The sequence below is a fragment of the Heterodontus francisci genome, chromosome 32 (assembly GCF_036365525.1).
Source record: "Heterodontus francisci isolate sHetFra1 chromosome 32, sHetFra1.hap1, whole genome shotgun sequence".
Lineage (NCBI taxonomy): Eukaryota > Metazoa > Chordata > Chondrichthyes > Heterodontiformes > Heterodontidae > Heterodontus > Heterodontus francisci.
This window is the reverse complement of record NC_090402.1, coordinates 17,524,765-17,551,451: the sequence shown is the minus strand read 5'-3', so window position 1 is coordinate 17,551,451 and position 26,687 is coordinate 17,524,765. Positions and strand designations below refer to the sequence as shown.

At 47.0% G+C, this 26,687-nt stretch overlaps 1 protein-coding gene across 2 annotated transcripts in view; it reads right to left on the bottom strand.

Annotated features, from left to right (window-relative positions):
- Positions 1-26,687, bottom strand: part of c5 (complement component 5) — a 141,806-nt gene that overhangs the window by 69,404 nt on the left and 45,715 nt on the right. For both annotated transcript variants that reach the window (XR_010968995.1, XM_068012360.1), the window contains exons 15-18: positions 25,808-25,937; positions 12,580-12,648; positions 11,050-11,247; positions 8,915-9,005 (exon numbers count right to left, since the gene is read on the bottom strand). Coding sequence is in view for 1 of the 2 variants with exons in the window: in XM_068012360.1 (XP_067868461.1) it covers positions 8,915-9,005; positions 11,050-11,247; positions 12,580-12,648; positions 25,808-25,937 (488 nt within the window). In the remaining variant the exon portion in view is untranslated. The remainder of the gene's footprint in view (positions 1-8,914; positions 9,006-11,049; positions 11,248-12,579; positions 12,649-25,807; positions 25,938-26,687) is intronic.

Below are 26,687 nucleotides of genomic sequence, written 5' to 3'. Positions count from 1 at the left end.
AAGGTCCTATGTGGTGCCGGGAGCTGCCTGGAGGTGGGATCTAGAAATGGAGGACCCTTTGAAAAGGCGAGCGACAGCTTGGCATTTGCTGAGGAGATGGCAAAGGAGGGTTCACAGAGTGCCAGCTTTGGCATGGGCAGGCACCGACGAGCAGCCCCAAGGTTCTAAGATGCCTTTCTTAATGCGTTAATCGAGGCAATAGCTGAGAGGTTAGAGATATTGTTTCCGACATCCAGCAGAAGAAATCTGTCTATTCATGTTGGATGACAAAACTGAAATGTAGGTTGGTGGGAGTTGGGTGGGGAGGGACCAGGGGCTGGTGTGGCTCCACGGTCTGTGATTTGTGAGAATGTTGGCAGTGGAGTCCCCATTCTCAAACTTTTTGAATGGCAATGGGTTTCCTAGGATGTGTGTGCTTGCTGGATAATCTTTCTCTCTGATGGAAGTTGAGTTACAGAGTTATTTGTCTTGAGGGCCGAGAGGCACTCAAGTGAAACGTTGCTGAATCAGCGTCACCCTTGTGGCCAAGCCACCCTGCCGATTGTCGTCAGGCATGGGCCCCCTGGGACAGTCTCGCCGGTCTTCCTCCAATGCCTGGGCTTCTCTGCAGCGCCCCCTTCATCCTCCTCTTCTTTCAACTCCCTGTCCTTCTCTGAGGAAGAATGGTGTTCCAGGTTCTCCTCTTCACCCAGCTCCAATCCTTTTTGCATAGCCATGTTGTGCAACACACAGCAAGAGACCACAATATGACACTCCGGCTGACTCCTACTGGAGGACACCACCTGAGCAGTCTAGGAAATGGAATCGCATTTTCAAGATGCCAATGGTCTGGTCAATACAGGTTCATGTTAGTAGATGGCTCTGGTTGTAGCGCCTCTCCATCCGTGTCTGGGTACTGGATGGGAGTCAGGAACCACCGCTTCAGGGGATAAGCCTTATCCCCCAGCAACCACCCATGGAGTCTGGGTGTTGGCCGGAAGAGGTATGGCACCTGGGACTCTCGCAGGATGAAGGAATCGTTACAGCTGCTAGGGAACCAGGCACACACTTGCAAGATGTGCTTCCTGTGGTTACAGACCAGCTGGACATTCACTGATGGAAGCCTTTTCTTTTTTTATTTGTTCGGGGGATGTGGGCGTCGCTGGCTAGGCCAGCATTTGTTGCCCATCCCTAATTGCCCTTGAGAAGGTGGTGGTGAGCTGCCTTCTTGAACTGCTGCAGTCCTTGGGCTGTTGGTATGCCAACTGCTGTTAGGAAAGGAATTCCAGGATTTTGACCCAGCGACTGGGAAGGAACGGCGATATAGTTCCAAGTCAGGCTGGTATGTAACTTGGAGGGAAACTTGCAGGTGTGATGTTCCCATGCATCTGCTGCCCTGATGCTTCTGGCTGTAAGAGGTCACAGGTTTGGAAGGTGCTGTCGAAGGAGCCTTGGTGAGTTGCTACAGTGCATCTTGTAGATGGTACACACTGCTGCCACTTTGCATTGGTGGTGAAGGGAGTGAGTGTTGAAGGTGGTGGATGGGGTGCCACACAAGCAGGTGCTTTGTCCTGGATGGTGTCGAGCTTCTTAAGTGTTGTTGGAGCTGCACCCAGCCAGGCAAGTGGAGAGTATTCCATTACACTCCTGACTTGTGCCTTGAATATGGTGGGCAGGCTTTGGAGAGTCAGGAGATGAGCAGAATTCCTGGGCTCTGACCTGCTCTAGTAGCCACAGCATTCATGTGGTTGGTCCAGTTCAGTTTCTCGTCAATGGTGACCCCCAGGATGTTGATAGTAGGGGATTCAGTGATAGTAATGCCATTGAACATCAAGGAGAGATGGTTCAATTCTCTCTTGTTTGAGATGGTCATTGCCTGGCACTCGTGTGGCGTGAATGTTACTTACCACTTACCAGCCCAAGCCTGGATGTTGTCCAGGTCTTGCTGCATCTGGACATGGGCTGCTTCAGTGTCTGAGGAGTCATGAATGGTGCTGAAGATTGTGTAATAATCAGCAAACATCCCCACCTTATGATGGAGGGAAGGCCATTGACGAAGCAGCTGAAGATGGTTGGGCTGAGGAATTCCTGCAGTAATGTACTGGGACTGAGATGATTGACCTCCAACAACCACAACCATCTTCCTTTGTGCTAGGTATGACTCCAACTAACAGAGATTTCCCCCGATTCCCATTGACTACAGTTTTGCTAGGGCTCCTTGATGCCATACTCGGTCAAATTCTGCCTTGATATCAAGGGCAGTCACTCTCACCTCACCGGTTCAGGAATCTGGATGGCTGGTCTGTCGGTACCTTGATGGCTGCATGGATGCAATCAATAACCCCCTGGACCAGAGGAAATCCAGCGATGGTGGCAAACCTCAATGCCCTCTGTGCCTTCGATGGCCCATCTGTCTCAACATGGATGTATTCCCCCACCCTCTGGAACAGGGCATCAGTGACCTGCCAGAGGGTGTGATGACCTGTCAACTGCGAGATGCCTCCCAAGTCTGCAGCCGATCCTCGGAATGATTCAGAAACCGAAAGATTCACGGCGACGGTAACATTGGCAGCCGCAGGTAGGGTACTGCCATGGGATCTGAGAGGTCTCAGATTATGGTCAAGAGTGCAAATGTCTCAGACCAACTGCCTGGATAGGCTTAGTCTCATATGGCACTGATGCTCTGTCATTTGCAGGTAGCTAACTTTTGGGCGATACACCCGGCCTTACATAGCACCTTATTCCCCTTGCAGCCCATCGCTGTGCTCCTCTGGTCCCCTCCTGATCAGCAGGATGCATCTACTGACGTTCCTCCTCACTACTCTGTCCAATGTCAGAGTCGCCTGCTCCCATGTCAACTCCCTCAGCTAGTGTTCTTCCATTCACCAGGGCTTCCTCTGACAGTCTCTGCTGCCCAAGTGATACCAGCAGCCTCACATCCCTCTCAGGAGTCCCACCACTCACTACTCAAGAACGCAAGCCTCTCAGTACCAGAAATAGAAACTGTGTGCCACTGTTTGACCAGCTGAGCATTAATCTCCACTTGTTAATTTTGTTGACCATTAGTCCTCATGGTTCCCCAGTGTTCATGACAGCTGCACCACGATGTGTCCCAAACACTGTGTTCCCTGTGGCTCCCGATTGAAAATTTGAAAGTGCTCCTCTGAGGCCTGTTAATGAACTCATCAAAGAGCTCAACAACCAGATATTTCCCCGTTCCCCCGCCTCCCAGCCTCCCTTTGAAAATTGCATCTCATTCTAGCGGCGGCGGGATCTAGTGTCACTCTACAGGAAAAATTTTCAAATCACTCCTGATCCCAAGGGGATTTGAAAATCCAGTCCAAGGTAATTTAAAAAGAAACCAGCAACATTAAAAAGGCACCTCATAAAAGACAATGTTCAAGTATTGAGAAAAAAAGTCTAAAAGGAAGCAGAAAATTTGGAAGGAAAAAACAGTGAAGAAAGAAAAGCAAATTGGTAAGTGAACACAGATTATGTTGAGAAAAGCAGGCAAGATAAATGAAGGATCAATAAAAGTTTAAAGCTCTGTTGGTGCAAACTTTAGGGCTGGGATTTTCCTGGCAGTGACGAGGTCACGATGTCTGTACATATAAAAAAGGTGGCATGGCTGTGCGGGCCAGGAGGCGGAAGTAAAACTGATATTATTAGGGCTATCCAATTAATGGCCAGCAGGCATGGGAGTCCTAGAGTTAGGTGGCACGGGCAGGGGGAAGTACTAGGCCATGCTAGGCTGGCGCCACATCTTAAAGGCAGCCAGCAGTAGTTTTAAAAGCAGGAGCCCCAGAGGAAACTGAGACGGAGGCCTGACAACTAGAGTGATGGGAAATGGCAGAAGCCAGAGCAAGGGTGGTGCCCAGGCTTTTTAATGCCTCCCTGGAGCTGCTCCTCCAGACGGCAAGGGCTTGGAGGGAAGTCCTTTTCTCTTGGGATGGGAGGATGAGGCCGGCTAGCCAAACGAAAAGGAAATGAATGGAGATAGCAGAGGAGGTGAGCAGCCATGGGGTGGTCCCATGTACGTGACTGCAGTGTAGGAAGAGGATCAATGAACTATTGTGGTCTGGCAAGGTGAGTGCAGTGCATAAGATTAAGCTCACAGCCTTAAATGTGACAAAACATGAATATGAATTTGGCGAAGGGGGTGCCCACCCAATCAGTGGCAATGCCCTGGCAGCAGTCTCTTTGAGGAGGACACCTGCCAGTCAGAATTGCCCCCTGCACTGTCAGTACTGAATGGCTGCATGCAGCAGGCATCCCTGTGGTACCATGATGGACAGTGAGGCTGTCACCAACATGGACGTGGTGCGAGTCTATGATGGGTGAGTGACAACGATAATTTATACGCTTGCAGGAGAAGAGAGCTAACAATGCGTCGGAGAGTGAAAGAACTGGATGCGGCGTCCCACATATGGCGATCTTGACGCCAATGGAAGAGGGGGCCTTGGAGCTGTGAGATTCGGAGGCAGGGCAGGTTATCACTGCTGGTGAGATGGATGTGTCCTAGACAGTAAGTGCCCTAACGGATGGGGGCAATAGATCCTCTGGCGAGCAAAAAACATAGTGCTCATATGGCCATCACTGGTCACATGGAGCACCAGATGATGAGAAGTCAGAAGGACGTTGGAAAGCGCAGTACCCTCTCATCACCTCTCTCTCGCAGGTCATGTACAAGAAGGGGCAGCAGCAGAGTCTGCGGGACAGCTTTTCACCTCCTGAGGAGAAGGAGACTTCAGAGGATGCAGCATCATATTATTCCCCTGCAACCTCCACCAGCGCTGATACAGTCGCATTTGTGTAGCAACAGGTGCACAATCTGGTGAGAACAGCACAGAAGCACCCGAGCAGCTGACGGCGGCAATGACAGTTGCGGCCACTCATACTCGGAGGACTGTGGGAGGGCAGAGCGATGCTCAGCTTCAGGTTGATGACATGCCTCTGGAGCCAACAAAAAGGCGGCAGATACTGGAGCTGCAGCATGGGGTGTGAGAACATCTGGCGGAGCTTCCAGAGGCTTTGCGCACCCATGCATGAATGATGGAGGAGACCATCCAGGACTGCAACCATGTCTTTGGCATGTGCGTGCATGGCATCATTGAGAGAGGGTGACCCTAATGGAGAACCACATCCAGCATGCCACACAGTGGATGCTGCAGGTGCGTGCAGACCTGCATACCATGACCTCCTCCATAAGCTCTGTAGAGCAATGGCTGGGCGAGAGGGGGCTAAAATATCTGGAGTCATCGCCAGTTGCTCAAATGCCTCAGGTGAGCAGGGAGGGACAAGAGTGACCTGAAAGGGTAGAGGAGCAGCTGCCTGAAGCATCAGGGGGTTCCTCTCGGGGCGCTTCTGGCATGGATGGTGATTCGCGTCCCCTCTGGTGGTGACCGCAATGCCTCAGGAAGCTGCGATGACAGAGGCGCTCCTGCACAGGTGCAGGGGGCCCCTTAAGTGGCAGGGATTTCTAGGCCTCCGGCAACCAGAGGACAGCTGCCACGGCCATCAAAAGCTGAATCACAGAAAGGCCAGCAGCCTGCCTCCACCTCAGCTGACAGTGCAGGGGGATCACCACGTAGGAGCAGCTGCAAGTGCATGAGAAAGTCCACCTAGTTGCACTTTTGTTTCACAAGGTTATATTATGTAGTTTGATACCACCTTTTTGTTTATTTGCCTTTAATGAAATCCAATATGCTGCACTACTAAAAGAATCCATTATTCATTTATCCTCTACTGGGCATTTAACTGTTTGATCTTGCAAAGGGTGTTATAGGAAGGACTGCACCGCATTAGGTCAATGCATTATCCATGTTCTATCCTGATGTCGTTACGGGTCAAATGAGATGGTAAGGGCATTCAAGAAATGGGCAATAGGGCTATAAAAGGTAGAGATTTATTTGTTTGCATGGGTGTGTAAGGAAGGCTGATGAGAAACATGTCTTTATTAGTGAGTCGCGAGCCTCCCTTGCATGTATCTCATTGAACATTGCCTGTGGTCCCTCAGGTTCTTCACCATAGTCAGCCTGGTCAGCAGCCCCCTTCAAATCCTCATCCTCGGAGGAGACATCACACTCCAAGATGTCCTCATTGTTCAAAGCTTCTCCCCTCAGTAGCGTTTGGTTGTGCAGAGCACAGCACACCACCAGGAAACGCGAGACCCTTGCTAGAGCATACTGGAGGGTCAGACCAGATTCATCAAGGCATCTGAACCACAAAAGCCTTATGGCCTGCTCAATGGGCACTTGTGTTGTTATGTGGCAGCTGTCTCCTCTGCATCTGTGGTGGGATTCCACCCAGGGGTAATGAGCCACATCACCCAGTATCCATTCTTGAAGAAGGTGGTGGGCAGGGAGGCCTGAAAAGCTTGGACACCTGGGACTGCTTTAGTGTGAAGGCCTCGTGACAGCTTCCCAGGAACCTTAAACAGACCTGAAGGATCTGTTTGCAGTGGTCACAAACCACTTATATACTGAGCGAGTGGAAGTCCTTTCTGTTGATGAAGGCTGCTGCCTGGTCTATGGGAGTCTTGATGGCCATATGCATGCAGTTGATACCCTGTAACTGGGGGAAATCCAGCGATGGCCTCGAATCCTACAGCCCTCTCAACCTGTCTGTCTGGATCAGTGCGAAATCTCACGTATTGGCCTGCCCTCTTGAACATGGCATTGGTGACCAGCTTGGTGCAATGACCAGTTGTGGACTGGGAAATCCCACAGATATCTCCAGAGGATCCCTGGAATGATCCTGAGGTATAAATATTCAGTGCCACGATCAGCTTCACTGCCAAAGGCAGTGGGTGTCCGCCATTTCCCATTGGGCTCAGATCCTCCTCCATCACGGCGCACAGCTCGGTGACCACCTCCCTGGAAGGATGCATTCTTCAGCGATACTGCTTCTCCAACATTTGCAGGAAGCAGAGCCTCTGACAGTAAACCCTCTCTGATGGGTAGCGTGTTCTGTGCATTAGGATGGTTGTGGGACCCTCCACACCCTCCTTGTCCCTACCCTCTTCCAGCCTCATGATCCTTGTGCCCCTCTGTGTGCTGCAGCCCCACTCCCAGTGGCTGCAGTTCTCTCCCTCTCTGATGTTCCTACTCACTGGAGGTCTCAAAGCCTGAGTGAATGAGATCCAATTCAAATTGCTGCACTCACTCTCAAGGCTTCTCACCACCAACCACCTCCACCTCCCCTGCAACCCCCCCCACCCCCACTTACTCTGTACACACATGTGGCAATCAGAATGCCTCCACTGCACTCAGCAAGTTTGGCTAGCCTCCAGATTGCTGCTGCTGCAGTTTACTCTCATGTCACCCTCCCAACAATGCAACACTACCTCTCGCGATGGCTGCCAATTGCAGCCAAGACTGACCTTCTGCCTCCTTATAGCTGGCGAGGCTCTGAAGTTCTATTGTCCTCTTATGCCCCTTGCAAAATTGTAATTAGTTTGGAAAATTGCTGTTAATTGCCAGTTTAACAGGCTCGATTGCCTTCCAGCCACCTTCAAGTGTGGCCTCCAACCACCAACCTGGCCGCCTCCGGGAATATCCCCAAGTGGCGTAAAGACATTGGGACCATAAACTGGCATTTTGCCGCCCCTCCCACCTCGTCTCCACTGCACTGACAGAATTCCTCCCTAGATTTGTCTACCTGAAAGGTGGAATTTATTTTTTGATCAAAATACAAAGAACATCCCAACTTATGAAGTAATGCAGTACATGTTTTGTGTGATGTGTATACAAATGAGAAACAAGTATTAAAAATGGGGGGGCAAGATGTGAAAATTGTTTGTTAATTAAAATGCTCAAGGAAAGGGTTATAGCCTTTGAGAGAAAGCAAGAACTTTGTGAAGGATACTGAGATTCTGTAAACAGGTCACTGCAGATCAATGAGGTTGATGAGCTTGCATTGAACCTTGAGGGTGAGTAACTGAAGATCCAAGGATGAGGGCTGAAATAAACATGTAGCGTGCGTCACCAAGAAAATGAGATAAATGCTGAGGAAGACTAAAGAAATAGGGTTTTTGGATTAAGTGAGATACTCAAATTACAATAATTAACAGAGACCAGTTTACGTCCCTTAATGCAGAAGGAAATCAGGTTATAAGGGAAGAGGTAGTTAAACTAGAGAAAGTATTTGGGACAAAGATAAAGGTTCTGACTAAAAGGTATGGACAGATTATAGTCAGAGGGGATTTATTACTTAATAGATAACCTTGTGGGTTTTAGGGATAAAACCTACAGGAAGGGGAACTGTTTACCAGGAGCAAGAGCAATACACATTAAGTTAGAAGTGCAACAAAAAGGACAAGAAAAGAACCAATGCTAATATAAGTTATAGACATCATTCCTCCTCTTCCTGGCTCCACATTCAGATAAGGACCACTGATTAGGCTGCACGCAGACTTGGTTTTCCTGAAAGCCTCTGGTATTGGCTATCTCAGGGCAACCCAATATTGCAAGGGGGAACCACAAACAGATGCTCAGCCCCTTACTACACATGCAAAGGGTACAGCCCCTGTTTCAGACATCGACTATGGACACCTATTTTTTGCCTATATCAATATGGCAGGTGGTGCACTGCTGGCTCGTAATCAGCATGTGCTTTCTGAGGCCATATTGGAGGATTAAGTGCATGATTAGCACTCAGAAATTGGGCACGTTGCCTCTGAATTTCGAGGCCCTATTATTTTATAAATTATATGGCTGGTGCTCACTGCTGCCACTCACTATGTCATTTTGTAAACTTAGTCATCAGAAGTGCAAGTGATCTGGTTCTCGGGAGGGGGCTTCTCCATAGCTGCTGAAAATATCGCTCTGATTTGTGTACGTGAAGTGAGACAAGTTATCACAGCAGAATGTACATTGTAGAATCCAATTGTAAATTGCATGGAAACATGTCTTGAAAAATATAATGCAGAAAATACCTGTCTGTAATTTCATGGACCTCCCATAGCCAGCTTTCTGGAAAATAACTACGGATCTGTGGTGGCTCTATTTCAAAAGCATTGTTCAATTCTAGTTTTGGGGTTAAACAAGAAGAATGAAGACATGAAAAACAGCAAGAACTTATACTTCTGAATTGGTGCATAATGACCAGAATTCAGCTGCTGCAGCCAACAGTGTTCCTGAGATGTCTGAACCCAGATTCAATAGAATATATACAAAGAAATTGGTGGGGAACCCAGAACAATGGGTCAAAATCTTAAAATTAAAGCTAGGACATTTAGAAGTGAAAACAGGAAGCATTTTTTCACAAAAAAGGTGTTGGAAATCTGGAACTTGTTCCCCAATTAGTTTATGGATGTTGGGTCAATTGAAATTTTTAAGGCTGATATGGATATATTTTTGGAAGCGTATCAAATAATATTGAGCAAATGGATAAATAAAGTCGAGGTACAGACCAACCATGATCTAACCAAATGGCAGAACAGACTCAAGGGGCTAAATGGCATTCTGTTCCTATGATTCAGCTACTGCAGAACTCTGCACCTGTATAAAGTCCTGCATACACGTAGAAGGACAAGGACAGCAGATGCATGGGAACACCACCATCTGCAAGTTCCCCTCCAAGCCACAAACCATCCTGACTTGGAAATATATCGCCATTCCTTCACTGTCAATGAATCAAAATCCTGGAATTCCCTCCCTAATAGTACTGTGTGTGTACTCACACCAGATGGACTGCAGCAGTTCAAGAAGGCAGCTCATCACCACTTTCTCAAGGGCAATTAGGGATGGGCAACAAATGCTGGCCTTGCCAGTGAAGCCCACATCCCATGAAATGAATTTTAAAAAACCTTAGCTCCTCCCCTCGCAACATCCTCACCCACCTCCAATGGTGTCTGTACTCCTGTTTAACCTAAAATGGCCTACAGCCTCACTCAGTACAATTTGGGAAACCTTCCCCAGCCATTTGTCCCAGTTGGTACCCTCTGTTCCTTGGACTCTGAATCCTACCACTAGAAGCCAACTGTTCAGCCATTACGCCCATGCCCTCTGCAACTCTCTTCCAAAACTACTGTAATGTTCCCCTTCTCCCTGTCTTCAAGTGCTCTCTACCTCTTCAATTGCAGAGTTGGTGCCCTTTTGTCCCCCTTTACTTCTTCTTAATATTCACCTTCTTACCTTGAAAAGCACTCGGAAATAGAATGTTAACAGTGTAATAAATGTAAGTTGTTGTCCTCATCCCTCCATGGGGTGGTGGTGGGGGGGGGGGGGAGCACTCCCAACTGCTCAGCCCCTTCTCTTGATAGTAATGGCAGAGATAAGGAAACTTGAAGTGAAACTATGTCCTAATGTGGTATTTCATGCTGCGATAGCAAACAAGTTGTTTTACTGGCGGAAGAAAGATGATGGATGGGTTTCTTTGGTCATTGTCAAGTAGTTAGGTGCCAGTTAATAGCGACTTTTTTTTGATGGAACAATTTTTTTTTAGAACATTACAGCGATGTTGCGCCGACCTGTGAAACCATCTGACCTACACTATTCCATTTTCATCCATATGTCTATCTGGCTGATGTGCTTTCATTAGATGTTCTGATTAGAATTAGAACATTACAGCGCAGTACAGGCCCAGATATCTCAGATATCCAACAGCTTCTCAGTGTATGTAAATCAATATTGACAGCTTTGTTTAATAGGACATAGAACATAGAACATTAGAACATTACAGCGCAGTACAGGCCCTTCGGCCCTCGATGTTGCGCCGGCCTGTGAAACCATCTGACCTACACTATTCCATTTTCATCCATATGTCTATCCAATGACCACTTAAATGCCCTTAAAGTTGGCGAGTCTACTACTGTTGCAGGCAGGGCGTTCCACGCCCCTACTACTCTCTGAACAATCAACATAGCGCTGTCTATTGCATTTACTTAATTTATAAAAAGATCATACATCTCAAGGAAAATGGTCAAACATAGATAAATCTTTGGAGGTTTCAGGATAAAGCTTGGAAGAATGTAAATAAAAAGGTACCTCCCACTCCTAGGATCTGCATCCCATTTGCCAGTCTGATTGGGTGTGCAGGAAAAGTAATCTTTTGTGCTCCAAGACTCACCCATTCGTCCCAACATGAGGTCATTTGCAGACTTCAAACGTAACTTTTGTGCATGATTGCAGCATTCTAAAAATATACTTCTGCATGGATCAGGTAACTTGATTCTACTCGCTCGTTTGGTGCAAGAGTGTCTGAGAGGATAGTCCTTCATTCCATCTATACAACACTTCTGTTCGAGAGGGTTTGTAAATCTGGCAACTGGCAATCAAAAAAATCAAGATTGAAACCAATTGTTCCTCTTGAGATGTTCATGGCCATTTTCAAAAGAATGCTTAAAAATCAACTATTTATAAACAATAAATTGCTAGAGCCAACTGCTTCTGATATGTTCAGATGGTTTTCTAAACCAATGGTGTGATTTTAACCCTCCCCAGTGGTGAAAGGCAGAGGGTGGGATGGGGGCAGTTAAAATCTTGTGGGGGACTTGCCCGTTAATATCCCATTCTATTCCTACAGTCTTCAATTTTAATCTGTACTCTTACCTACATTCTCTCTAATTTTGTCAGCACTCTACAATAACTTTTTTCAGATTAAATTACAGTAAATGATGGCTCCAGGGTAAATGCACCATCCAGTAAGGTACTGAAACACAGGCCAGAAGGATCTCAGATTTCAATCCCTGATCCTTGCAGAGTGAGATCATCTCAGCTGGGGCTGCAAAAGTGGCAATACAATTGGACTGTTGAAGGCCTCAGTCAAGACTAGATGAAATTGGGGGGTAAAGAGGCCCTTACGTGCTCTCCCCCTCCACTGGGGTGGGCATCAACAGTGGCGCAGTGGTTAGCACCGCAGCCTCACAGCTCCAGGGACCCGGGTTCGATTCTGGGTACTGCCTGTGCGGAGTTTGCAAGTTCTCCCTGTGACTGCGTGGGTTTTCGCCGGGTGCTCCGGTTTCCACCCACATCCAAAGACTTGCAGGAGATAGGTAAATTGGCCGTTGTAAATTGCCCCTAGTGTAGGGAGGTGATAGGGAATATGGGATTACTGTAGGGTTACTATAAATGGGTGGTTGTTGGTCGGCACAGACTCGGTGGGCCGAAGGGCCTGTTTCAGTGCTGTATCTCTAAATAAATAAAAAAAATAAAATCAAGGAATTTATCCTCTACTGGTACCTTTCGCAGGGAACCATGGGTGGCAGAAGAGAAGCCTTCTGGATACCTAGGCCTGGTCACACCAGGGTGCATGTGGCAGGCGGGGAAGCAGCAACCAGCCAAGCTCTCTGTTGGGGCAGGGAAAAGGAAATTCTGATAGGGGTTGTGAGGTGTGGTGGCCTGAATTTTCTCTCATTCTCTATTGGGATTGTGAGGAGAATTCCACTTTCACCTCCTAGGCTCATGCATCTAGGTGAGGTACAGAAGGACTGCCAATGCACACAGAATTGTACCCCAATGTAAGCAACTTCGGAAGAGATGGGGAGAAACACACTACAGTACAATTAAATACAAGATTTACCAACAGAAGAGGACAACACTTAATCACAGCTGAAGTACAGGAATGTTTCTTTAATCAATGATTTTAAAATGTCCTTACTTTTCTTCCAGATTTCAGTCATCACATTCAAATCTCGCTTTGGTCGCAAAATTACATCACATTTAGTATCTGTTGAAAGTAAAAAACGGAGCTTCAGTTGTAAAACATTTATATAGTACATACTTTATTACTGCATCTGAGTAAATGGATTTACTATTTTGACAGAGGTATTGCAATAAATAATAGGTGACATTAGAAATATTTAACATTCTTAATTTAGATTGAGGTCATTGTAGCAGAAACTCATGATTTCAGATTTGTCTCAGTGGTAACTATAGGTTCAAGGTTTGACTTCAACAACTTTTTTTTTATTCATTCATGAGATGTGGGCGTCGCTGGCCAGGCCAGCATTTATTGCCCATCCCTAATTGCCTTTGAGAGGGTGGTGATGAGCTGCTTTCTTGAACCGCTGCAGTCCATTTGGGGTTGGTATACCCACAGTGCTGTTCGGAAGGGAGTTCCAGGATTTTGAACCAGCGACAGTGAAGGAACGGCGATATAGTTCCAAGTCAGGATGGTGTGTGACTTGGAGGGGAACTTGCAGGTGGTGATGTTCCCATGTATTTGCTGTCATTGTCCTTCTAGTTGGTAGAGGTCGCGGGTTTGGAAGGTGCTGTCTAAGGAGCCTTGGTGCATTGCTGCAGTGCATCTTGTAGATGGTACACACTGCTGCCACTGTGCGTCGGTGGTGGAGGGAGTGAATGTTTGAGCGTATAATCTAGGCTGACACTTTAATTTAGTACTGTAGGAGGTGATGTCTTTCAGATGATATATAAATGGAGTCCTCAACTCAGAAGAGTGTAAAAGGTCCCATGGCACTATTTGAAGAACAGAAGTTCTCCTGGTGCCCTGACCAATATTCTTTTCTTTAATCAACACAAAAAGAGTCATTTACGGCAAAGAAGGAGGCCATTTGACCCATCGAGTCCATGCCAGCTCTCTGCAGAGTAATCCAGTCAGTCCCACTCCCCTGTTTGATCTCCGTAGCCCTGTAAGTTTATTTCCTTTAAGTGCTCATCCAAGTTCCTTTTGAAATCATTGATTGTCTCCACTTCCACAATCCTTGTGGGTAGCGAGTTCCAGGTCATTACCACTCGCTGCGTAAAAAAGTTCTTCCTCACATTGCCTTGTATCTCTTGCCCAAAACCTTCAATCTGTGTCCCCTTGTCCTTGTATGCCTGTCATAATCTTGTACATCTCTATCAAATCTTCCCTCAAACTCCTTTGCTCTAAGGAGAACAAACCTAGCTTTTCCAACTTCACCTTGTAACTACAATCCCCCATCCCTGGAACCATTCTGGTAAATCTCCTCTTCACTCTCTCAAGGATCCTCACATGCTTCCTAAAGTGTGGTGACTAGAACTGGATGCAGTACTCTAGCTGGGGCCTAACCAGAGCTTTATAAACGTTCAGCATGTCTTCCCTGCTTTTGTACTCTATGCCTCTATTTATGAAGCCCAAGATTCCATATGTTTTGCTAACCACTCTCTAAATATGTCCTGCCACCGTCAAAGATCAATGCACATGCACCTCCTGGTCCCTCTGTTCCTGCACATTCTTTAGAACTTCTGTTAAGTCTATATTGCCTCACCCTATCTTTTAAACCAAAATGCATCACCTCACACTTGTCTGTATTAAATACCATCTGCCACTTGTCTGCCCATTCTGCTAGCCTGTCAATGTCCTATTATAGGCTGGTCGTATCATCCTCACCGTTTGCCACTCCTCCAAGTTTGGAGGATGATCCAAGTCATTTATATGAATTACAACAGGGACGACACTTCAAAAGTACTTCTTTGGTAGTGAAGCACTTTCAAATGTATAAAGTTGTGAAAAGCATTATATGGGCTGAATATAATCAGTGGCAGGCCTGGAAATGGGCTCCTTTCCCGTCTGTCACATGGGCAACTGACCCAAGGCAATCATGTGGAAGGCGGTGATTTTGCATATTGGAGATGCTGCCCCCCCCACCCACCCCCAATCAAGTGGCGGGATGTGAGTCACCAATTACGTCATCAGATGACTCTAGAATAGGCGCCATATTTGAAAGCCTGCTAGCCATGCATTCACTCCTGCCTTAGTCATTGACAGCTTTGTGCAGCTGAAAACATTGCTGGACTGATTCCTGGACCCCCAACACCCAACCCCAAATAGTACAGGACTGCCAAGGCAAGGCACAGGGTGGCCCCACAGTTCAGTAATGCCTCCCTGCAGATTCTCCTTCAGGTTGCAAGGGAAAGGTAGGAGGTTCTCTTCCCCAGTGATGGGAAGAAGAGGTCCTCCTGCCTGATCAAGCAAGCCTGGGTGGAAATTACTGAGGAGGTCAGCAGCCATGGGGTCACCCACTGGAACTGGGTGCAGTGCTGAAATAGGGTCAACAACCTCCTGTATTCAGCCAGGGAAGAGCACCATACCACTCTCCTTTTCTGGGATTGCATGTGACTATGTGGGAGAGTGCACATCATTGGGAGGGTGACACTACTACAGCGACGGCAGAGGGCAAAGGCATCACCCCATCCTGACAGAAGCATGGCTGCATCTCAGCCACAGCCATCTTCCTTCATAGCTCACTCCCATTAACTTCCCTAACAGCGTGTGTCAGCATGAGATATATTAGATCCCCCAGCAGAGGATGAAGGTCTATCATTAGCAGAACTATCATGTTGATCTCTCTGAGAATTATTACTATCTTCATCCTTCCTTTTGCAGGACAAGAGCCCCCACAACAGGAGGGAGACAGCCCAGACTGGCGTAGGAGTTCCAGATCTGCGTCTTCTCACCCCAGCCGAGGAAGAGGCCTTGGAATTGGCGGGGACCCAGGCAGTCGAGCAATATCGGATGGAGAGACTGGAGATCCATTTCACGCATGTTTGGCATGACGAGATCTGCACAGCCTAACCCACGCATGTTTTGGTTCTCTCATGCAGGTCGGCATCCACAGGGGATCTGAGGATGAGGACTACTCAGAAGATGCACTGTCCCATGACTCTACTGCACCTTCTGTAATATTACTTGTTCCTTTGATATGTGAACTATTGAAAGACTCACAGGACTGTAAGTAACAGCCAAAGAAAATGGATTTACATTATAACTTAACTAGAACATATATATACAAACAGATACTGCATGAGCCGCAACTAAACATATCTCACTTTGCTGAGCTACACCCACAACTAACTGGTCATGGGTAACGTGACATCACTTCCTCTGGTGATCTTCACTAACAGATCTTAAAGTGGTCCACTCTTAAAGGTGGTCCCAGAACATCCTCATGTTTTCCAAAGATAAAAATATGCACAATATACAATGATGTTGCAGTTCGGATTAACTATGCATGATTAAAACAAATAGTTATTTCCAAGATAGTAAGTTTAACACTCTCTCTAAAATGTAGAGGAGGTTTACTAATTCATCCCAATCTTGTTATTGTAAACCTCTTCCCAGAGCTGAACTCGTCTTGACAATGCCTCAGAGTCTAATGACTCAGAACTCTGGTTAGCATGTTCTTCCTCTGTATGTTCATTTTCAGACTTTGTCTTTGAATGTGTCCACAATGCCATAGGGTTGTCACATGTAGTGCTGTTGTACAGTTCTCTGAGTTGACTTTGGTTCCGTCTAAGAATCACACCATTGGGTGTCTGGACCTTGTACAATCTGGGCTGGTTGCATATCTTCGTAACCTCTGCAGGACACCAAGTTCCCAGCGCATGGTTGAGGTCGCTGACCTTCTGTCCTACTCACAATTGAACTAATTTGGGTCCTGCTTGCTTGTCGTACAATGCCTTCATCATCCCTTGTTTAGACAGAAGTATATCCTTTATTGTGGAAAACTTAGAGAGCTGATGACTGGGCAGGGTAGTTCTTACCTGCCTTCCAAACATCAACTCTGCAGGCAATGGTAAGCCCATGTTCAATGGAGTAGCTTAAAGGTGCAGCATTGCAATCTTGAGATCTTGTCCCTTCTGCCTACACTTTAAAATCAATGATTAGATGGTGCGTACCATGTGTTCAGCCATGCCATTGGACTTCAGATAATGCTGCAACAATGTCATCTGATGGACTCCATACCTGGCACATGTCTTGGAATGGTCTTCCTGCATATTGCAGCCCATTATTTGAGATAATTTCTTCTGGCATGCCAAATAAACTGAACAGAACACCGACCATAGCAGAAATCACTGCACTTGACATATCTTGTAGCTTACCTGATGATTGGAAACTTGATGAAGTAATCCGTAACAAGGAGGAAATCATCACGTTGAATGTGAAATAAATCTGTGCAAAGCTTCGCCCATGGATGTGAAGGTGTTTCATGTGGGATCAAAGGTTCCCTCTGTTCATTTGGCTGACAACTTCGATATGCCTCACAGGATTTCACCATCGTCTCCACATCACTGCTGATTCCTGGCCAGTCGACTGTTTCTCTGGCAAGGCGTCTAGTATAGTCTAGTCCTAAATGCCGTTGATGCAGTTGGGTTAGGATATCAGAACACAGAGCTTCGGGTATCAGGACTTGTTTCCCTTTGAAAATCACCCCATGTGATATACCGAGCTCGTCTCGATACAGCCAGAAACAGCATAGACATTCGATTACTTCCTGTCGGGTGTCAGGCCAAGCTTCCACAATCACCTTCCAAGACAACAATAGGGTAGGGTCATGTGGCATCTAATCTCTTAGTTGCTCGCATTTGTGGGGTCCAAAACTCATGACGTTGATCTTCAGGACATCCTCAATCTCAGTATCCACACGCAAATCTAGCGTGACATCTGCATCTTTATTCAGGTTAGGCACCTGCTCAGGGTGTCCGATGTGACCATTTTGCTGCCTGGTTTATATTGATCGTCACAATCGTAGCCCTGGACCTTCAGCAAAAGTCTCTGCAACCGCGGAGGAGCACTCGTGAGTGGTTTGCGCCATATGGTTTCAAGTGGCTTGTGCTCAGACTCCATGGTAAAATGTTTTCTGAACAAGTAGATGTGAAACCTAATGATTCCAAAACAAGAGCTAAGGATTCACATTCGATGTTAGAATAATTGGATTGGATTTGCGACAAACTAAATTAGCTCCCCTTCCTACATGATGCAGATGCTAATCCCTTCTGGGACGCTTTGACCTCGAGCGTGGTCTCTTTGGTTGACTAATAATACTGCAGCATGCTGCCTTGACTTGACAGAGCTAACTTTAAGAACTCAAACACCTGCTGGTGGTCTTCCTGCCACAAATAAGGGATATCTTTATGCAGTAGTTCCCTAAGCGGTGCTGCTTGCTCAGAGAAATTTGGGATGTACGGGGCCAAAAAGTTGAACAGCCCTAGACACCGTTGTAGGTCTTCCCGGACCTGAGTAGTTGGCATGGCTCTGACATCTTTGATCTTATCTAGGTCTTGGTGTATTCCTGTGGCAGAATATATCGACCCAAAGAAGTTAATGTGCCCAATGTTGACCTGGCACTTCTTGCTATTCAACACAAAGAGCAGCCAACATTAGCAAATGCAAGTTTCGGTCATGCTCTGCCTTAGTCTGCCACATCGCTGCAATACCATCAGCCATCCAGATACAGCCCAGGACTTTGTCCGTTATCCTGTCCATGTATTATTGGAAAATGTCCTGGCTGATACACAGACCAAACTGTAACTATCTGAACCAGTATCTCCTGAATGGCGTTCTAAAAGTTGCGAGTAGCTGTGACTTCTTGGTTAAGTGTACAGACCAGTAGCCATGCTTTGCGCGAGCTTTGAAAAATACTTAGTCGCAGTACACTTAGGATTCGGCTCCTCGAGGATCGGGATTTTATCCAGGTATCTCTTCAGGGCTAAATTCAGTTGTTGCGGGTCTAAACAAATCCTGAGATTGCCATCTTTCTTCAGCATGCAGGTAATGGAGCTGCCCCAATCAGAATGCTGGTGCACTTGGCGGATGACTCCGTTGTGCAAATCTCATCCAGCTTCACATTAAGCTTCTCTTGAATATGCATGCTGCACTTACTTGGCGTGTTGATAGTAGGAACTACATCCTCCCGTCACGTGCAATATGGCATCACCCTTGAAATCACCGATTGGATCAAACCTGTCTGGGTACAGTAGTTTCAGGTCTCTAACCAACTCAATGCACTCAGGGTTGGAATCATCCGTACCTTTTGGTGCCGTGCTGACCTCATGTATTGTGACGATTCGTAAATCTTGGCATACTTGAAGTGCTGCAACAGCTGGTCCAGTTGTGTCTATAACATAAAACATTTGTGGTAGCTATTCAGAACTCCCATAGCTACACTGCAAGGTTATCGTTCCAATGCACTTGAATGCAGAACCACTGTAGGCAGTCAGCCTAGATGTGGTGTGCCGTATTATAGATTCCCATTTCATACATATCCATCAACATACAGATGGGCAGAATATGTGCACTTGCTCTGGTGTCGATTTTTATTCTGAGTTTACACCTGCCACTCTTCTGTTAACATATAATCCCGATCATGGCGAATGCCTCAGATTGCATGATAGCATTGAAATTCTGATCCAAATTAACTATATGAAATGCTTACTCACTGTTTGTACGAGTGCATTCTTCATCTGTCTCTCGGCTGACCTGATGAACCTGCTTCGGCTTTTGTTGTGTGTTGGCATACCTTTGTCGCATTTGCCATCCTGTCTTGCAGACGTTCTCTCTGCATGTGATCGGCCACCATTTCTGTATGCAGTATTGGAGCTTGGCCTTCTGCACTGCCTTGTCCAATGTCCTCGCATGCCACAAGCTTTGCACTGGTCCTGGTATGCTGGACAACTGCAAATTGGTTATGTGAGGCCACATTTGCGACAAGGCTTAGCAAACTTCTGCGCCTTGGTTACCATATCAATTGTCGTAGCCACCCCCAATGCTTGGCGCCCAACAATGATGGTTTCAAATTTCCTTTCATCATTGAGTAATGCATCTATGGTGTGCCCTTTCTTCTTTTCTAGCAGGTCTTTTTGAAAGGCCTCTAGTGGGGTAGAAGCGATTACTAGTTCTATAATCCGTTCCAACAATTCAATATCTGTGAAGTTGCAATATTGAGCTTTGCCTCAGCATCTTGCAAAAAAATGGTCAAGGGACTAATCTTGCCTTTGCTGCTAGGGCATAAGCTCAAGCCTATGTACTCGGAAATTTACTCTCACCTTCAGTTGCTGCTCCAGGAATGTCTACAGCTTGCTAGGGTCCCTCTGATTCTCAGCTGACAATTCTGATGTATTGATCCATTGCAAGCCTTCATTGCCCAGTGTGATCTTAATTTTGGTAGCTTGTTTCTCTGGTTCGCTCACTTCTTGAACCAGGAAACACAGTTCCAATCTTGTTGAAACAGTTTAAATTCAGATGCTATGTCTGGTGCCTTCCAAAATCTATAGCTGGATAGCTGAAAGCCATTGTCTTAATGATCCTGCTTTTTTATAAATATAGGACTTTTAACTGGTTTTCCTTTTCGCAGGAACACTTCTTTTGTTTCCTTTTTAAGACAGATTTGTTTTTTTGCAGGCCTGCCCCTTTTAAGAATGAGAGACTACAGCTTTTGTTGTTTACACAGCTTGTTTTTTTTAAAACCAAGAGATTAACTCAATGTTTACACAGCTGTTCATTTCTTTAAACTCAGAGAGCTGTTTTTTTTTAAAACAGAGAATGTTATTTAGAAAGCTGCAGCTTGCAGTACCGGCAGCTGCCACAGCCAGCCTTTTGCTTTGTGCTGGACCTCCAGTGGCGCTGTCAAATTTTCCCTCTCTTTTTGGCTTTCAGCTTGCCCACAGAGCAAAAAAAAGGAAAACGAAAACAGTAAAGGCTTCAGCTATTGCTTTTCAAATTTTTTGACCCACTGCAGGTTGACGTGAAAGCTCCGATCTCCTGGCAAATTGCCCACCATACTCAAGAGTTTGAACATCTCCTGGGGTCCTGTCTGTAACCTAGCTTGCTGCAGTGTTGTGGGGTCTCCTGCTAACTGCTCTCCTGCTGGATCTCCAGCCACTCCAGGTAGCCAAGTAGCTGTCCTTTGTTTGCTCTTGGTGTGTTCTTCAGAAAAAATCAAATGTTGCCACCATGAAATATTTGGTGGTTTTCAAAAAAATATATCCCAAACATTGCCACTATGTAATATTACTTGTTCCTTTGATATGTGAAAAATTGTAAGACTCACAGGACTACAGGTAATAGCCAAAGAAAATGTGGGTTTTTATTGTAACTTAACAAGAACATATATATACAGTTACTGCATGAGCCACATCTAAACACATCTCACTGTCGAGCTATACCCGCAACTAATTAGTCATGCGTGACACGACATCTCTTCCTCAGGTGACCTTCACTTACAGCACTTAAGGTGGTCTGCTTTTAAGGTGGTAACCGCTCAGCTTTAGAATCAGGGTCACAGGCTGGTGAGAGCACTGCACACTCACCCGAGCAGCTGGCTGAAACTGAGACAGCTGAGGCCTCTGACAGTCAGAGGACTGTGGGGTGGCCAGGCCCATGCTAAGCCCCAGGGTGATGACAAGCCTCTATTGTGGACAGCACAGTGCATGCTGGAGCTACAGAGAGAGAGTTAAGACAACATCTGGCAGAGATGCCAGAGGACACGCACAACCATGAGTGGACAATGGAGGAGTTCATCCATGACATGAGTGCTGCCATATCTCAGGCATGTGAGCACATAGCTTCCTCCATTGAGAGGTTGGAGACCCACATGGACAGCCAGATCCCACAGATGCACGCGGACCTGCACACCATCGCCTTAGCCATGAGCTCAATGCAGCAGTCACAAGGCAAGAGAAGGACTGTGCACCTGGGGACCTCTCCCACTTCTTGTCCTTCTCTGGTGAGCAGGAAGATTCAAGTGAGCCTTGAAAGGGAGAAAGGGAGGCTGCCCTCCTCATCTGGAGCTCCCCTCAAGATGATCCAAGTCTGGGCACTGGCTCCTCAGCCCCTCCGCCAGTGAGCACTGCTCCAGCAGCTGTGACGCTTGAGGAGAGTCCTGCACCGGTGCAGGAAACCCACGGGCAGCGAGGGCCTTCCAGGCCCGCCAAAGTCATCACAGGCTAAGGGGCAGCCTGATCAGCAGCCTGCCTCCAGCCCAACTGCTGTCACTGGGATCACACCATGCAGGAGCACTCACAAAATATTAAGAAAACCACCTAGCCACACTTGGGGATTCACGGGTGTAGGAAATATTACATGTATTGAATAATTAAAAGTTTTTTGTTCATGTCATAAGTGATCTTTGTCTGAAAGCCATTTTCCATTCTGCCTTAATTATGATGCTGACGTCCCCCTTCCCCCCTTAGTGGAATGCAAATGTCACCTCAGACCTCATTAACATATGCTCTTCCATGTGTACTAGCGCGGATTGCAGCTGGTCGCAAGTCAGGGAACACAAATGGAAAGGAGACGACGGACTACGTGCATTTAGGTGAGTCTTTATTGGATTCTCTGAGAGTAGACGTCAGGGTGGCTGGAAGCGGATGATTATGAAGTTGTCTCTTGCCTCCTTGGCCCATCTCCCTGGCCTCTGGCTCAAGGTCTTCACCATCCAGTGCTGCTTGCTCCTCTCTCTCCTCTGCGTCCTCCTCATCAGTGGAGAAGTGTCGCTCAAGTATCTCTGTCAGGAAAGGCCTCCCCCCTCTGTAGTGCTAGATTGTGCAGAGCATAGCAGACCACCATGATATGTGAGACCCTCGCTGGGGCATACTGCAGGACTCCACCAGATCAATCAAGGCAGCAGAATCCTATTTTCAGTAGCCCAATGGCCTGCTCAACAATCACTCAAGTGGAGCTGTGGCAATTTTTATACCTCTCGTCCATTGCACGGGCTACTCACAGGCGTAAGAAGTCAAATCTTAATGGGGTACCCCATGACCCCAAGAATCCATCCCTGAAGGTGAGCAGGGATGCCTGAAAAGCTGTGGGACCTGGCTCTGTCGAAGTATGTAGACTTTGTCGTTGCTTCCCAGGGAGTGTGTACACAGGAGCATGCAGGAAACGCTTTCAGGGTCGCAGGCCAGTTGAACATTGATTGAATGGAAGCCCTTCCTATTTAATGAATGCAGCTGGCTGGTCACATGTTTGTAATCTATCAGACCTTGCACCCGGGGAAATCCAGTGGTGGTCTCAAACACAATGGCCCTCTCAGCCTGACTGTCAAGGTCAGTCCGGTAATGCACATAGTTGCCGGCCCTCTTGAACAGGACATTGGTCACTTCCTCTATGTAGTGGTGGGCTGCAGGCTTGGAGAACCCACATATGTCCCCGGTGGATCCCAGGAAAGATCCAGATGCGTAGACGTTTAGCGCCATGGTGATCTTCAGGGCCACTAGCGTGGGGTGAGTCCCAAATCCCATAAGTCGTAACTAGTCCTGCAGCAGAGCACATAAGTCGGTGACAGCCTCCCTGCAGAACCGCAGTCTTCATTGACAATGGAGCTGGGAGATTTGGAGATAGCTGATCCGAGTCCGGTACACTCTCTGGCATAGGTGGGCCCTACTTGGCACGGCCAGCTGCTGTTGCTCTCTTTGTGGGGCTTCATGGTCAGGCGCAGCTGCCTCTTGGCCCTCCTTCCATTGGAGGCGCTGCATCACACCATGGGGATGCAAAATTACAGGGTGTATGAGACCCATGCCAGATGACCAGTGGACCTGCAGATTGCTGTTGATGCAGAGTTGACCTTGCCTTGGCAGCTGAACTTTTTCCAATTCTCCCAGTGGAGTCCCTGGTGGGCCTCAGTGCCCACCCTTGCTGATAGTCGACCCTTTCTTCCAGCAGAAAGAGCGACCAAACATCTCACACAGCAGTTTGATAACCTAATCCAGGTCCCCCAAACCCACACAAACCCCTTGCAGAGCTCCCGAGATTCCAAATCCTCTTGCTGAACCTGAGAGCCCAAAACCCTTGCTAAGTCTCCGAGACTGCAAATCCCCTTGCAGAGCCCCCAAGACACTGAAACCCCTTGCAGAGCTCCCGAGATTCCAAATCCTCTTGCTGAACCTGAGAGCCCAAAACCCTTGCTAAGTCTCCGAGACTGCAAATCCCCTTGCAGAGCCCCCAAGACACTGAAACCCCTTGCAGAGCACACAGCAACACAGTCCAACAACAGCCTCTGAATCTCTGTTCTTCCCCTATGCAACAATGCTTAGGGCTGCCTCCCTGTCGCAGCAACAAAGCCTTTCCTCTTGTTGCCGCCAGGTTTTGATGGCTGTGAACCCACAGGCATGTGAGTGCCATTCATCGTCCACTAAATTAAAAGCCAGCCATTAAACTGAGGATAATTAGATGTAAATACATTAAAAACTGCTCTACAATTTAAAATAGCCTCCCAAAGCGCCGGGGTGGCAATGTCGCCTTGGTGCTTTCCCGCCACTGACAAAATCCATATGTCGTCATTGTCGACAGGAATAGTGCAGGAAGACTGGAGGATAGCAAATGTTGTCCCCTTGTTCAAGAAGGGGAGTAGAGACAGCCCTGGTAATTATAGACCTGTGAGCCTTACTTCGGTTGTGGGTAAAATGTTGGAAAAGGTTATAAGAGATAGGATTTATAATCATCTTGAAAAGAATAAGTTCATTAGAGATAGTCAGCACAGTTTTGTGAAGGGTAGGTCGTGCCTCACAAACCTTATTGAGTTTTTTGACAAGGTGACCAAACAGGTGGATGAGGGTAAAGCCGTGGATATGGTCTATATGGATTTCAGTAAGGCGTTTGATAAAGTTCCCCACGGTAGGCTATTGCAGAAAATACAGAAGTATGGGATTGAAGGTGAATTAGTGCTTTGGATCAGAAATTGGCTAGCTGAAAGAAGACAGAGGGTGGTGGTTGATGGTAAATGTTCATCCTGGAGTATAGTTTCTAGTGGTGTACCGCAAGGATCTGTTTTGGGGCCACTGCTGTTTGTCATTTTTATAAATGACCTGGATGAGGGTGTAGAAGGGTGGGTTAGTAAATTTGCGGAATACACGAAGGTCGGTGGAGTTGTGGATAGTGCCGAAGGATGTTGTAGGTTACAGAGGGACATAGATAGGCTGCAGAGCTGGGCTGAGAGATGGCAAATGGAGTTTAATGCGGAAAAGTGTGAGGTGATTCACTTTGGAAGGAGTAACAGGATTGCAGAATACTGGGCTAATGGGAAGATTCTTGGTAGTGTAGATGAGCAGAGAGATCTTGGTGTCCAGGTACATAAATCCCTGAAAGTTGCCACCCAGGTTAATAGAGCTGTTAAGAAGGCATATGGTGTGTTAGCTTTTATTAGTAGGGGGATCGAGTTTAGGAGCCACGAGGTCATGCTGCAGCTGTACAGAACTCTGGTGTGGCCGCACCTGGAGTATTGCGTGCAGTTCTGGTCACCGCATTATAGGAAGGATGTGGAAGCTTTGGAAAAGGTGCAGAGGAGATTTACTAGGATGTTGCCTGGTATGGAGGGAAGGTCTTACGAGGAAAGGCTGAGGGACTTGAGGTTGTTTTCGTTAGAGAGAAGGAGGAGAAGAGGTGACTTAATAGAGACATATAAGATAATCAGAGGGCTGGACAGGATGGATAGTGAGAGCCTTTTTCCTCGGATGGTGATGGCAAACACGAGGGGACATAGCTTTAAGTTGAGGGGTGATAGATATAGGACAGATGTCAGAGGTAGTTTCTTTACACAGAGAGTAGTAGGGGCGTGGAACGCCCTGCCTGCAACAGTAGTAGACTCGCCAACTTTAAGGGCATTTAAGTGGTCATTGGATAGACATATGGATGAAAATGGAATAGTGTAGGTCAGATGGTTTCACAGGTCGGCGCAACATCGAGGGCTGAAGGGCCTGTACTGCGCTGTAATGTTCTATGTTCTATGTTCTATAACTGGAGTCACAACGCCGGATTTTCAGGCGGACAGTTCCGATGCAATTCTCCGTTCCCCCACGTCACCATTCCTGCTTTAAATGGCTGCATTAAATTCTGCCCTAGAAATATAAGTTCTTTCCTTCTTATATCCAGGAAATTCACTACTCTGTGCTGAGCCAGCCAATCTCAAGCAGGTGGGAGAAGGGTCGCACAACCACATTCACTGCTGAGCTTGAGAGGGGAAAACTGGCCAGGGTTCCTATTCCTGATGACCATCCAGTAACGCTTTCTTCCAACAATTCCAAGGTATATAACATTTTGAATCATGAGACAATACCCTTCCCCTTGAACATCTGTACATCGAGTTGCATAGTTTAATTATAATATATTTATTCTATTGTTTAGTTACCGGTAACTGGCAAAGCTTTAGCATTGGCATTGGTCAAAAACATCAGTCCAGCTCTCTTGAATACATCAGCATTATTTCTCCCTGCTCCAGCACCACATCCAAGATCGTGCTTTTCAACATCAAGAAGTACCTGGGTGAAGAATGACAGCAGTTACTTAATATAAATGTTAATTTTCTTGTACAGTACACAAATGCAGAAATAGACTGTCTTCTGCATGTTGATTATTCTAATGCTCTCCTGGCTGGCCTCCCATACACCTCCCTCCCTAAACTGAATTTCATCCAACACTCTGCCTTCAGCCTAGGCTCCAACCTCTGAATTCCCTACTTAAGACTCTGTGGGTTGAATCTTTCCACTGCAGTTCAGGTCCTAGTTTTTTTTTATTCGTTCGTGGGATATGGGGGACACTGACAAGGCCAGCAATTATTGCCCATCCCTAATTACCCTTGAGAAGGTGGTGATGAGCTGCCTTCTTGAACCGCTGCAGTCCATGTGGGGTAGGTACACCCACAGTGCTGTTAGGAAGGGAGTTCCAGGATTTTGTCCCAGCGACAGTGAAGGAATGACAATATAGTTCCAAGTCAGGATGGTGTGTGGCTTGGAAGGAAACTTGCAGGTGGTGGTGTTCCCATGCAACTGCTTCACTTGTCCTTCTAGGTGGTAGAGGTCGTGGGTTTGGAAGGTGCTGTCCAAGGAGCCTGAGTGCATTGCTGCAGTGTATCTTGTAGATGGTACACACTGCTGGCAGTGTGCGTCGGTGGTGGAGGGAGTAAATATTTGTGGATGGGGTGCCAATCAAGTGGGCTGCTTTGTCCTGGATAGTGTTGAGCTTCTTGAGTGTGGTTGGAGCTGCATTCATCCAGGCAAGTGGACAGTATT